At 39.4% G+C, this 13,499-nt stretch overlaps 1 protein-coding gene and 1 long non-coding RNA gene across 2 annotated transcripts; one reads left to right on the plus strand and one right to left on the minus strand.

Annotated features, from left to right (window-relative positions):
• The first annotated feature begins 464 nt into the window (after positions 1-464).
• Positions 465-2,260, plus strand: LOC146305423 (uncharacterized). The gene is made up of 3 exons (XR_014769089.1): positions 465-622; positions 901-980; positions 1,262-2,260. It is a non-coding gene; the product is annotated as an uncharacterized LOC146305423 (long non-coding RNA).
• A 2,742-nt stretch (positions 2,261-5,002) lies between these two features.
• LOC146305424 (palmitoyltransferase ZDHHC3) lies at positions 5,003-13,043 on the minus strand. Its single transcript, XM_084712982.1, has 9 exons — positions 12,897-13,043; positions 11,577-11,665; positions 11,385-11,458; positions 10,609-10,721; positions 10,401-10,462; positions 9,590-9,710; positions 9,389-9,461; positions 9,094-9,274; positions 5,003-9,003 (listed from the first exon to the last, which is right to left on the minus strand). The coding sequence occupies exons 1-9, from the start codon at positions 13,019-13,021 to the stop codon at positions 8,912-8,914; spliced, it is 930 nt and encodes a 309-aa protein (XP_084569108.1). The 5' UTR covers positions 13,022-13,043; the 3' UTR covers positions 5,003-8,911.
• Positions 13,044-13,499: the final 456 nt, after the last annotated feature.

Here is a 13,499-nt window from a genome sequence, read left to right on the forward strand (position 1 = left end):
ACACCACGTACAACTACACCACGTACAACTACACCACATACAACTACACCAAGTACAACTACACCACGTACAACTACACCACATACAACTACACCACGTACAACTACACCACATACAACTACACCAAGTACAACTACACCAAGTACAACTACACCACGTACAACTACACAAAGTACAACTACACCACGTACAACTACACCACATACAACTACACCAAGTACAACTACACCACATACAACTACACCAAGTACAATTACACCAAGTACAATTACACCACGTACAACTACACCACGTACAACTACACAAAGTACAACTACACCACGTACAACTACACCACGTACAACTACACAAAGTACAACTACACCAAGTACAACTACACCAACTACAACTACACCACGTACAACTACACAAAGTACAACTACACCACGTACAACTACACAAAGTACAACTACACCACGTACAACTACACCAAGTACAATTACACCACGTACAACTACACAAAGTACAACTACACCACGTACAACTACACAAAGTACAACTACACCAGAAGACACAACCACCATCACAACACCTGATGACACAACTCTTTCCCCAACACCTGTAATCGACGTCTTCAATCAAAGTGAGTGTGACACATAATGATTCCTTTAACTACAGTATGGACCTTCTTTAACATTTGTCCATTATTGGAAATATTTCTTAAGCTAAAGGGTTTATTTAGGGCAGGGACACTCAACTTGCGGCCCGTAGGCCAAATCTGGCCTCTGATTGGATGGCGAACAGCCGTCTGACAATTCATCTAATTCATAACTAAAATAAAGAAGAATTGAGTATTAGTCAAAACAAAAACTGTCCTATTGCAGTTTCCCTCTGACCTGCTTTGTAACGTTGTGTTTCTAGTTGTCGTGGGTCTCAGAGTGAAGATTTCCTCTTCGTCTCCACTGTCTGATGAGGACATCAGGACCACTGTCCTACAACAGGTCAGTCTGCTTCTTGTCTCATCAGACGTCCTGTCAAAGCATCAGACAGATACTTTAAATATGCAGTAGTTCCAGTTTCCACAGGTGATGTCTGATGCAGGGTTTTCACAAGAACCTGGTGTGTGGAACCAAAATAATTTCACATTTAATTTGGTGAATTAAAGGTTTATTAAAGTTTCCCTTTAAGTCCACATTGACGTGTCCACCAGCTGTTCCACACACCATCATATATCAGACAACAGTGATCGTGTCTCAGCTCCACTGTGTGTTTCCTCCTCCAGTTAAAAGACGAACTGGTGAGACGAGGGCTGCCATCAAACATCAGTCTGAGCTTCAGGAAGAGAGTTTAACTGAAAAGTCACAACCAGCAGCGCCATCTGCTGGTCCAACATGATCATCTACTGACTTCCTGCAGGGAAATTCTGTTTTCTTCTGACTCCCAGAGCTAAAACACAACAGTCTCTGTTGATTCACTCTGATGCTTTTCCGCTGCATTTTTAAAATATATATTAGAATCATTTTTGATCATTTAGCTCAACTTTAAAGACTCATTTCTATAAATGATCAAGAGTTTCAGATTTACAGTTTGTGTCAGTGGAAACTCTTTGATTATTCTCATTATCTCATTTAAAACACATTTTAAAATTAGTCCTGTTGAGTATTTTGGTTACAACATATTATAATATACATGAAAAACTTTTTTTCACCATGAGGTTCACATGTTTATTCTTGACTTAGGAGACAATGTACATTTAGTTTTGGATGTTTTTTTTTGCTTGTGTAAACTTTCATCACTGTTACTATTGATAGTTTATCAAATAAATATTGTGATGCTGTATCATGATGTTTTATCTTCAATGCTCCCTTCCTTTTAGGTTTTGAAAGATACATTTTGGCATCATATGATTGTTGGGCGCAGCTAAAAGCATTTTATTTAATAACATATATTAGCCTAAAGGTGGACAGGATCTGCAAAAGTGAAGCCAAAGCATCTCTCTCGCCCTCTGGTGGCCGGCTGCAGTAAACGTCATAAATCCTGCCTCCAGATGTTAATAGAAAACATCCAATAAATTGTTCCCAAAGATGGTTTATGTCATTTTAGATAGTTCTTATCAGGCTGATGTTTGTCCAAGTGTTAATTTTCTGATCTGTTTGGATTTAATTAGTTATTTGATGATAAAAAAAAAAGTGGTTTCATGCTGTGATTGACACTTGCACTCGTATCAGGGACATTTTAGCTTCATTTTTTGTACCATGGGACGAAGAGAAGAATCTTCGTCCATCTTTTATTTACAGTAATAACTTCATCATTATGTTGATATTATCATGTTTAACTGCGTGTCAAACATAATTGGAAACCGACACATAAAGCCTTTCATCATTAATTTAATTGTGTATTAATACCTGCTGTCAGGTGTATAAATAAACAGCATTTTTAACTGTTTTTTGTTTTTGTTGGCTGTTTTTTTAATATTGAATGTGACATATTGTTAGGTGTTGCATGCTGAATTACTCTCAAGTTCCCAAATTAAATAAATTTCATATTACACAAACTTACTAACTGATTGTGTCTTTTTGGGCTGTCGTAAAAATTTCAGGAAAAATGTATCCATCTTTTCCATACAGCTTCACCCCCCCAAACATAATTCACCTTCAGAGTTAAGAATTAACACGACCTGAGGTGAAATGTTCACAAAACAAACCCTTTGAAAAAAAAAAAAAGACGAGAAGAGCCGGTGAAGTTTAAAAGACATCTGTTTTTACTTCCAGTTGAACGAGCCAGAGCAGCATGTCATTAGGAATAATACACAGGTCACGGTTTCAAGATAGTAACAATAAATAAAACATCAGTCGGTTGTAAACTTGTTCATCATGAAGCCACATGATATTTAAACTCTTTGTTGGTTTTGTTTGCAGGGCGTGAAACTAACTTTTTTTTGGGAGGCCAACCAGCCAACAAATACAGAGTTGAGGAAACTCTCCGGGGGCCAAAGTGCGCTGAGTGTGCAAAATATGAAGACTATTTCAAAAAGTGGTGTAATACTTCCTTTGGACATCAATGAATTTGTTTTGTTTGTCCACTGAAGTCAGTAAAGTCTCAGATTTAATGTTGAAGCCTTTGGCTGGTGGCTAAATGTTAATTTCAGGCCCTCTTTTGTTTGTACACACATTCCTTCCCGCTGTCAAGTTAAACAGCAAATGTGGAGCGCTTGTTTTGGTTCGGCTAACGGCGGGCGACTGGATTTTAAACTGACGGGAGGCAACCGCACCGATGTGGATGAACCGAAACAAGCGCACCCTGTTGATCGACACTGATACAAAAAAAAACAAACAAACAAACGATAAAACAGATCAACTGCATTTTTTCAACAGAGTCAAACAAGCAAGCCAGTACCCTGATAGTTAACACACACACACACCTGGACAAAAACATGAACGGTCTGAAATGTTTTTAATCTGTTTTTTTTTTTTTACTTCTTTATTTTGCTAAAAAGTTCATTTCAAAGTGAGACAAAACCGCCTCCACCTTATGTGAAAACATCCACAAAAACATTTCAAACCTCGTCTTGTTTTAACCAGATCACGATAGAAAACAACAACAAAAAAAGATGCTCTGAGTTTCAGTAACTTTCCCTTCGTGAGAATTGCACATCGTCGATATAAAATACGAACCTCTCTATGTACAGCTGACGGAGACCAAACCTGGGCTAGCATGTGCCGTAAACCTGCCTGCTTGTCAGTCCGTGTTTGGAAAGTGGTTACGAGAAAATACTCCAGAAAAGTTATCACCGGTTCTTCCCTCGAGCTTCTGCCCTCTCCTTGAGTCAAATTAAAAACTCTACAAAAACCAACAGAAGTAAGGCATCTTTTAACTCGGAGGACGGCTGCTTCTCCGGGTCTTGAGACCTCTCCAGGAAAACATGCATTCACACCATGAGCGACATTATTAATAAAATCACCAAAAGCCCATTGGCTGACACATAATTAGATGGTAAAGTATGTAACGTTAGCATCAACAAAGTTAAATCTTTTTTTGTATAAATCCAATTTTTCCAATATCTACTGCCTTATACTCCAACTTTAGTATCACTCTGATCCACTGTGGCCTGTTTCTAAGAGTTGGATTAGAAGATGGACAGAACTATTGTGTTGCCATAGCCACAAGACTGTTAGCTTAGCTTCGCGTACGCATTGGACACAGCTAACCTAGCTCTGTCCTCTAAAGCACACTAATTAACATTCTTTTTGTTTAATCTGTACAAAAAAAAATCAAAAGTAACTTCTCGAAGAATCCACTGGCTTGTCCTTCTGTTTCCTGTTAGCTTAAACCGCTAGCCTGACAGGTTTAAACAGACTCTCTCTCATTTTTACGGTTCCATTAACATCAGCAGTTAATAATCAAGCAAATAGTATTTCACAATGTTGACTAATAGCGGCATTAATGGAAATCAAAGCGTAAAAACAGCAAAAGGCTAGCTGTTTGCAACACAGAGGCAGGCTAGCTAAAGCAGTTAGCCTGACTAGCTAAATCAGCTAGCTTCCCTTTATGTGGTTTTGTACATAAAACCGGCAGGTGTCTTAATGAGTGAACTTTAGAGGCGCCGGCAGGAGGAAAGTGCATTTTTCTAAATTTGGGCAGAGCTGTTTCCACATTTACAGTTTTTATGCTAAGCTAAGCTAACCAGATGCTGGTTATAGCCTTATATTTAGCACACAAACACTGAGAGTGGCATCAATCTTCTAATCTAACTCTCTGCAAAAAAAAAGAAGCAAATAATCGCATTTCCCAAAATGTCAAACTAGCGCTTTCGGTGGAAACTAGCGAGTGCGACACCAAACCACCTGCGAATTACGTCAGCAAACTTTTTTTTGGGGGGGATTTTACACCGTACATGTGGATAAATGTGAGGCTGTTTTGCTGCCTTTTAAAAATGCAACTGACTTACAGCAAGCGGCAGTGGAGACTGCATTTATCCATCAAAATACATAAAGAAAACCATTGACAATCAGCCAAGTTGCTCACAGTGTGAATGCTGCTTTACAAACCCTCTGCGTTTCTCTCATAACCGCTGCAAACATCTCGCAAAAGTTTTCACTGACTTTTTTCACTTCTTAAAAATAGACTCATTATCAGTAAATATCAGTAACTTGATTTTCTTGAAAAATGTGAAGGTATAACAATTATAATAATAAAAAAGGCAGATCACTCCGTGTGATTTCAGTCACATAATTCAAGAAAAAAAGCGCTTTTCAGAGCAAACAAGTGACATCATCTCCCAACTGGCAGCTGTTCTCGTCTCCACAGAAACATCTGTAATGAATAAAAATGGATCGTTCGCTGAATCCACTGAAGCACTTGTAATAATGTTCCCTTGTGTATCTGAAACTTTCCCAGGTCAAACACAGAATTAGAAGAATAACTATATACACGTACGTAAAAACACGTGGAGGGGTGAAGTTGCCTTTTCGTCTGCGGTTTCTCCGCCGCTTTTAAGTTTATGTAGTGAGACGTCAACCGTGAAAATTAACCCCAGCGTGAGGCTTTCGTGATCAAACATCCCTCTGTTGTCGTCTGACAAGAATTTACCAGTATTTCCGTTTCTTTCTGTGAGCCACTCATTATTTACCGTCCAGGTAACAACTTGAGATGCGAGACTGTAGCTGGAGGCTAACCTCTAAGCTAACAGATCTCTGAATATGAACGGACATTAGGGTTGCATCAGGTTTTCACAGCACGGTAACCGTCTCAGATAGCATCACTGCAGCGGTCGCCGGATTCGTCTCTAGACCCGTACTTTTCATTAGACCTGACCAAAACACGCTAAAATTAGCAACATCTCGCACTAAAAGATTTTGCGCTACGACGACTTGCTAACACTCGTCTGCAGGAAAAGAGACATATACCAAAAGATCAATTTGGGGATTTTATGAATCGATTCGAACCGATTAATCGTTTTTTTTTTTTTTAACCCAGCCCAAGACTTTATCTACTTTCACTGGCTCTACCGCTTTCGTGAACACTTGTCCAACAGAGGAAAAACAAAAGGTGAGTTTGAGGCTACAGAAATCAGCTAACAGCTAATGCTAATGCTAGCATAGCCACATGTCCAGCTTACAAAATGTAGATATTTTGTCAGGAAACATGTGAAAGGCAGCTCTGTTTGGTTTGAGTTTGAAGGAGCGAAAACTTCGAACCGGAAAAGGCGACGACAGTGTCTGACTGTAAATATGAGGCGATATCTACTTTATAGTGTGGGATTAAATCTCACCTTCACACACTTCACGTCATCACAGATCAGTACGGAAAGACGACTTCACCCCTCACACAAAAATACACAGTTATTGGTAGAGTTAACTCCACGGAATAGTTAGAAACAATAAATAAGTTAAGAATCGTCCCTTCACTGAGATTTAGCAGAATACTGAGAGGTGTACTCTGAGTCTGTGCGTGTGTGTGTGTGTGTGTAGTGGTATTATTAGTGTAAATCTGTAAAGTGTAACACAGTTTAGTTAGTTAGCACATCAAACTTTGTTGTACTTCAAGATAAAAACACAGGAATGAGGAAAAAAAAAACACAAAACAAAAACACAAAAAGGAATCTCTCTGCAGACGTTTTTTCTTTTTGCTCATGAACCTCTGAGGCGTCACGTTAAAAATCCCAACACACCTTATCTGCTCCTCTTATTTCTAATATTCTACCAGTTTTTTGGTGGCATTGATTCATTTTTCTTTCGTAATGTAGAAAACTAACTTCACGATCGTTTAAAAAAAATTGTATTTGGGATATAAAACAGTGATGTTGTGGAGCTCAAGTGGTGGATTTGGGAATAAATAATAAATAAATAACAGAAAATACGTTGACCTACAGTGTTTTTTGGTGTTTGTATTAAGGTGTTGGACCTTAACCTCAGTAACAAAAAAAAAACACCTGTTAGAGATGCATTAATACACTATGTGGCCAAAAGTATGTGGACATTTTGACTAGATATTAGATATTCCAGCTTTAAAAAAAATTTCCAGGCCTAATTCATGACATGATGTCCTTTGCGATGTTGGTCTTCTCTAACATCAGCGAAAAGGTGGAATGAGTGAAGCATCAGTTAATGTCCGTGGTTTTGTAATTAGATGTCCAACGATTACATACAGGTGAAAGGCTCCAGTGTCCACACACTTTTGGCCATATCCAGTAGCGTATATCAGCATACTATTAAAATATTGTGAATTATCTTTAAAAAAAACCAAAACATTAAAGCTTAACCTGTTTTGTACCTGTGATTTCTCTGAGCTCCGTCAGAACTTAAAACAGAGGGGAAAAATATCAGACATTCATTCCTGCTTTAAAAATCCACATCAGTGCTTCTTTATAAACTATTTAAAGCTCAGGAAAAAGAATTTGATTCTTTAAAAACAAAAATAATGAGTGATTTCTGTCATCTTTTAAAACTTGTGAATGTTTCATTCACAGCTCGACAACTAAAAGGTGAGTTGACTGGTTTTCATTCAGGGGTTGAAGGTGTAAAAACACTTGGATGAAACAGGAAGTTGACCCCCGGGACACGACCCCTGACCGTTTTTAGTAGCTTTATGAAGAGGCTGATGCTTGTTGAAGTGAGGGAGTCTGTTAGCATAAATACTGGCCAGGACGCACCGTCATAAAACACTGAAGCGGGGTTCGACTGACGCGTACGCTGATACTGGTGAAAGTCAGAAATCTGCTGGCTCAATTTTCATCTCTGACTTTTTGCATAATGTGTATCAGACGCCGTCATCAGCATCTCGGGGTTTCTGCTGGACAGTTTTGGCGTCAGACGAGAAAGGATTTCTGAAGGAAACACAAAGGGCCAGACTTACTGAGGCTTTTGCACGTGATTTTTTTTGGGCACAGATGCGACACGCTCTGCTGCAGCTTGCGTGTCATTTTCAGCGGGTAATGGCAAGTTGTGTCTCTCTCCTTACTACCCCACCAAGCGGGTTCTGTTGGTTTGTCTGTCGGTTTGTCAGCAGGATTATGGAAAAACTCCTGGCCAGATTTTCATGAAACATGTAGCACAGGCCAAGGATGAACCCATAATGGAAACTCACTAATTATGACTTGTTTAGGACTCGAAACTCAAAGTTTAGGACTTGGGACTTGCAAAACAATGATTTGGCTCCACCTCTGTTAGATACGTAACTCATTTTCGATCTGTATTTATTTTGCTTTAGTTTGCTTTTTGTTTTATTGTCTTTTAGAAGCCATTTTAATGTTCGCTTGGTGTCTTATTTTTACTGGATTTCTCAAAGACAATCTGCCCCTTGTTTTTGAGTGGTGCATTATAATAAAACTCGCCTTTCCTCCGCTCAGTCCAGGAGCTGGCTGCATAATGAGCTGCTGCTTCAGTAAATCAGGAGCTAAAAACAAGCAGATTGTTCCTGAAAACTGGACTCACCCGCTGTGCCACTTCTCTGCTGCCCCGCTTTCCTATTAAATCTGGCCCTGAGTGCTTTGCGATGTCTCCGCATGGAAAAGTAGGTCAAGTGGGTTAATACCTCCGATATCAGCAGCTTCGGTGTGAAAATCTGCAGCCTCATCAGTCGAAGCCCAGCGTCCACCAGGGGCCAACATGTCCACACGAGTCAAAATAATGACAGAACGCTGGTAGTTAAACTACAGATCGGAGCTCCTCCTTCATAACGGGACAGAAACACATGAGGCTGAGCTTTTTTAGGCCCTGGGGGACAAACTCACACACACATAACAATATTCACTCATTCATCGAATACACACACACTGTCTTCATTTGTCCCGGTCTTCATCTTCCCTCCTCTTCACCTCTCAGGTCCAAAGATAAGACATCATAGTTAGGCAGAAAATTCGCTCTTTCTCACACAGTTTCACACGCACACATAAAACCTCTTTCTCGCCATCTTTTCCTACGCCGTCTCTCGCTCAGACGTCGTAGTCGGGCAGGGCGGAGTAGCTGATGCCGCCGACCGACGGGGGGCTTGAGTGGAGAGGAAGGAGCCAGCAAAAGACCGAACCTACAGAGGAGACAAAAAAAACGAGAGATTAAAACAGGCTGAAATGATTAATCAAAGATATAACCGGCAGCGAAGATTAACACGACCCACCTCTTCCAAAAACCTCCCGCAGCAGAGCGAGCTTTGGCTTGCGGGTGTGTGTGGGGTGGTGAGGCAGCTGAGAGGAGGAGGCGGAGGAAGAGGAGGAGGAGGAGGAAGAGCCTCTGTCCTTGATCATCAGCCTGTTCCTCATCTGCTCGATGGGAGTCTCGTCTGTGATGATGGAGACCAACTGGACGGAGAGACAGAGGGGAGACAGGATGGTGTTCAGGAGATAAAACTCAACCGAATGCAACATTTGCTTAAATTACAAGATGGCACAAAGTCCTGAAGAAATGCTGTGTACCTGATCGTAGAAGATGACCATGACAAACACGCCAAACAGCACCGACTCCACCAGGAGGATGATGTAGTGAGCACTGAGAGGGAGAGAGTCATAAAAACCACAGAGCCGACGGAACCGCTGACGCCTCAGCCGACAAATCTCGACAGATAACTGATCACTTCAAGACGTTTTATACTGAAACAGGAAAATATTTTCACTCACACTATCAGGTGCTTGCTGGGCGTCTCCTCTCCTTCTTTCTCTGCATCTCCGTCTCTCTCGTTCCTTATCCTCCACACCCACGCCGACACCACCAACACCAGCGAGTACAGACTGGCCATGCCTGCGCGCGCACACGCACACACACACACACACACACACACACACACACACACACACACACACACACACAGAATCACTGGTACAGTAACAGCAGCATCACCTTCAGCTGTAGTCGTGGTGGCAAAGATGAAGAAATATGAGAATTATAAAGAGGAAGTTTTCATTGCCATTAAAGATATAAAAAATATTACATTTAAAAGACAGAAAAGATGAGGTTTTAGTAACAACTGTGATTACTACAACTAATATCTTTGCTTTCTCGTTACTTTAAGTTTAATGCAAGACAAGAACAAGATAAGAAGAGATGACAAGATAAAAACGGCTAAAAGACTTGATGATGAAAATTATGTAATACAGTGAAAACAACATAAAAATACTTAACAAGACAAACATAACATAAAAGATGCAACAAGACAAATATGATGTGACAAGACACAACCGACCTAACATGATGTAACAAGATTAAAATTCGTGCGAAAGACGTAACAAGGTGAAGACAACATAAAAGACGTGACAAGACAAAAGCGAAATTAAAGAAGTAACGAGATGAAAACAACATAAAAGATGTAACAAGGCGAAAGAGACAACAAAGACGAAACAAGACAAAAATGACGTAAAAGATATAACAAGACAAAAGAGAAAGGGGTGGAGCAGATGATGTAGTGTACTGCGCTGTGCTGTATGTACTCACCTGTGTAGAAGAGAAACTGGATGAAATACTTCTGGTTTAGTTCTCCGACACAGTTGTTGATCCTAAAACACACAAATCAAAGAAACAGATGAGAAGAAGCTGAAGATGACGACAGACAAAAAAGAGAGAAAGAGATGACAAAGACTCAGGAGATGAAAACATAAAAAGCAGAGGGAGGACAGGAGGAAAAGATGGTTGTTTTTCTCACCAGGGACAGTGATGGTCCATGCGGCGTATACACCTCTGACAGACGCGGCAGTGATGCGCTCTGGGAGGTCTGTAGGTTTCACAACGACTGCAAACTGTCCAACCTTCACAACCCTGAACACAGCAAAGCAACAGGTAAAATTAACCTTGTAAAACCTTGTAGCTGCAATTTTTAATACGTGTCTACAAACACTAACAGAAGTAGCTGATGTCATACAAATGTAAGATAGCGTTTTTTTTTTTATCCACAGAAGTTAAAATTAAAAAACAGGATGAGGATCTGAACTGGCAGCAAGTCTCCAACAAAACATCAAAACTCCCACATCCAAAGCCTCCTGTTTTTAGCCGAGCCACAGACTCACACGTCAGGTCATAGAGTGTGAAACAGTCGAGACGACACGCTACAGACGTCTGTCATTAACCTCACGAGGACATAATGACAAGCCAAAAACAGACATAAGTACAGCTGCTGACATGTAAGTACAGAGTCACCATGAGATAAACACACAGCGGTTAATAACAGAGTTATAATCAGAGAAAAGCTGCCTCTCTATTATCAGCTTTTGGCTCCTTCTGTAGCTCTTGTACCTACTTTATTATTGAATTTATTAAAAAATACCTCCAAGGTTACAGCTTTTATTTCTTGGTTGAATAAATGTATCTTCTCTGCTGTCAAATGGACACAATAAGAAACATTTTTTTTTTTACTTTTCTTGAACAGTTATTTCAAATATCTCTGGAATAAGCTTTGGGTAACTGGAAAGAAACGTGACTCACTCGCTCATTCATCCGAGACGACTGCGAGCGAAGGTCTGAGAAGTCTATGGCTGTGTCAGGAAGAGGCACCATACCTGAAATAAACAACACACGAAACACACATTAAATAGATTTAAATCAAGCGTTATGTCAGCGAGTATTTCTCACACTTCCTTCTTGACTTATCAACCTGAACATTGACCGGTTACTGACCGGGGTCTGAGAAGACGGCTTTGGAGTGGCAGGCCAGCAGCAGCAGCAGGATCAGGTTGAACACTGATCCATGTAGAGTACACCACACACTGTCAGAGAGACGACAAACACAACAACAACAACAACAAAAGACAAAACAACTCGTTTAATGCACAGAAAAAAAACATTATGTGATCCTACACTACTGTTTTATTTATTCTTCTGTGTCATGGAGTCATGAGAGTATCAGAAAAAAAGAATAAATCTGTAAAATAAATAAGTAAATAAATAAATGTGGAAACAAATAAAAACAAATAAAAAAGATAAATAAGTAAGAGAGTAATTAAAGAAGTATTTTCATTTATGTCCACACTTATTTGTTCATTTATTCATTGCATATTTTTTTAATGTATATTACGTACATGTATATTTATTCATTCATTTATTTTATATAATTCATTTATTTTATCCCTTTATTTTTATTGTCTTTTCCCTGTTACTTTTGCTCTTCTAATGCTTTTCTACTTCATTTTGTATTTCATTTATTACATGTATTTATTCTTTTATTTGTCTCTTTATCTAAAACACTTTTTAATTTACTTATTTCTCTTTATATTTTCACATTTTCAGATTTACTTATTCATCTTTTTTATTTATTTCTCTTTATATTTTCTTTTTTTAATATACTCATTTACCTTTTTATTTATTGCTCTTTCTTTTTTCACATTTTTTAGATTTACTTATTTATCCTTTTACTATTTTCTCTTTATGTATAAATGGCCCCTTTCAAAGTGTTAAATTCTGGTGCAAGATAACAATAAATAATTTTTACAAGTACCTCAAAATTAGTGCAGTACTTGAGTAATTATACTTAGTTACTTTCCACCACTAGCCTGAGACTGTCACTGTCAACTGGGATAAAGGGTTAGAAAAATAAACAAAAGTATAAATAATTAATAAAAACAAGCAGTAAAATATAAGATTGGTAAATCACAGCTCTGTCTCTGGTCAAACAACAGAAAGCTGCAGTAACGTGACAGTAACAAACAGCTGACTGACTGTTTTGGTGGATCAAACCTTCAGCTAGTAAACAAACGACAAAACCACGTTATCAGCTGTCGCCTCAACACAAAACCCTTACAAACACACACATAAACACATCTGAATGTGTGTTACTGTCAGAAAAACAAGTTTCGTTTGGATTCAGAGGAGAAAAACAAAAGCGTGAGGATGCTGCTGGTCAGACCTGTCTGCTGTCAAATGAATGGAGACAGCGCAGAGAAGCAGGCGCCATGTCGGTTTTTTAACGGTTATAACGACATAAAAACACACAGTACCGACCTGTCCGAGTAGGCGGGGATGAGGACATACTGTATGACCACGTAGTCCGCGTAAAACACGCTGAAATAAGTTAAAATCAGACAGATAACGCCGCAGGGGTCTCGCCTACAGCGCAGCGACGCCATCTTCTGCCGGGCTCCGCCCCCCTGTCCCCCGCTTCCGGGTGACATCACACTGAAACCTGACGCTGCCTTCCAGGACCGTAGGAAATAATGAGTAACTTTTAAAGGGCCAGTTCACAGATCTACTCTGTAATATCTACAGTAGATACCGGTCAGCACCACCTCATACTTTATTCCTAAGAGTGTAGCCTATGAAACATATGAATGTTTATTTGATAGTGATACAACTGAATTTTACATGATCAATCAAACTCTTTAATTGTTAATCACCGATTAATTATAATCCCTAACAGATAGATAGATAGATAGATAGATAGATAGATAGATAGATAGATAGATAGATAGATAGATTGATTGATAAAGTAGTGACAGGATGTGAACACCAGGTGGCAGTAGACGTCCTCATGGGTAAAAACTGACATTTACACACTCTGTCGCTCCTCCCTTGAAGTAGGCAGCGACCAGCTCGTCATCATCGGTT

Source organism: Lutjanus erythropterus, chromosome 23, assembly GCF_056507025.1.
Source record: "Lutjanus erythropterus isolate fLutEry1 chromosome 23, fLutEry1.hap2, whole genome shotgun sequence".
Lineage (NCBI taxonomy): Eukaryota > Metazoa > Chordata > Actinopteri > Lutjaniformes > Lutjanidae > Lutjanus > Lutjanus erythropterus.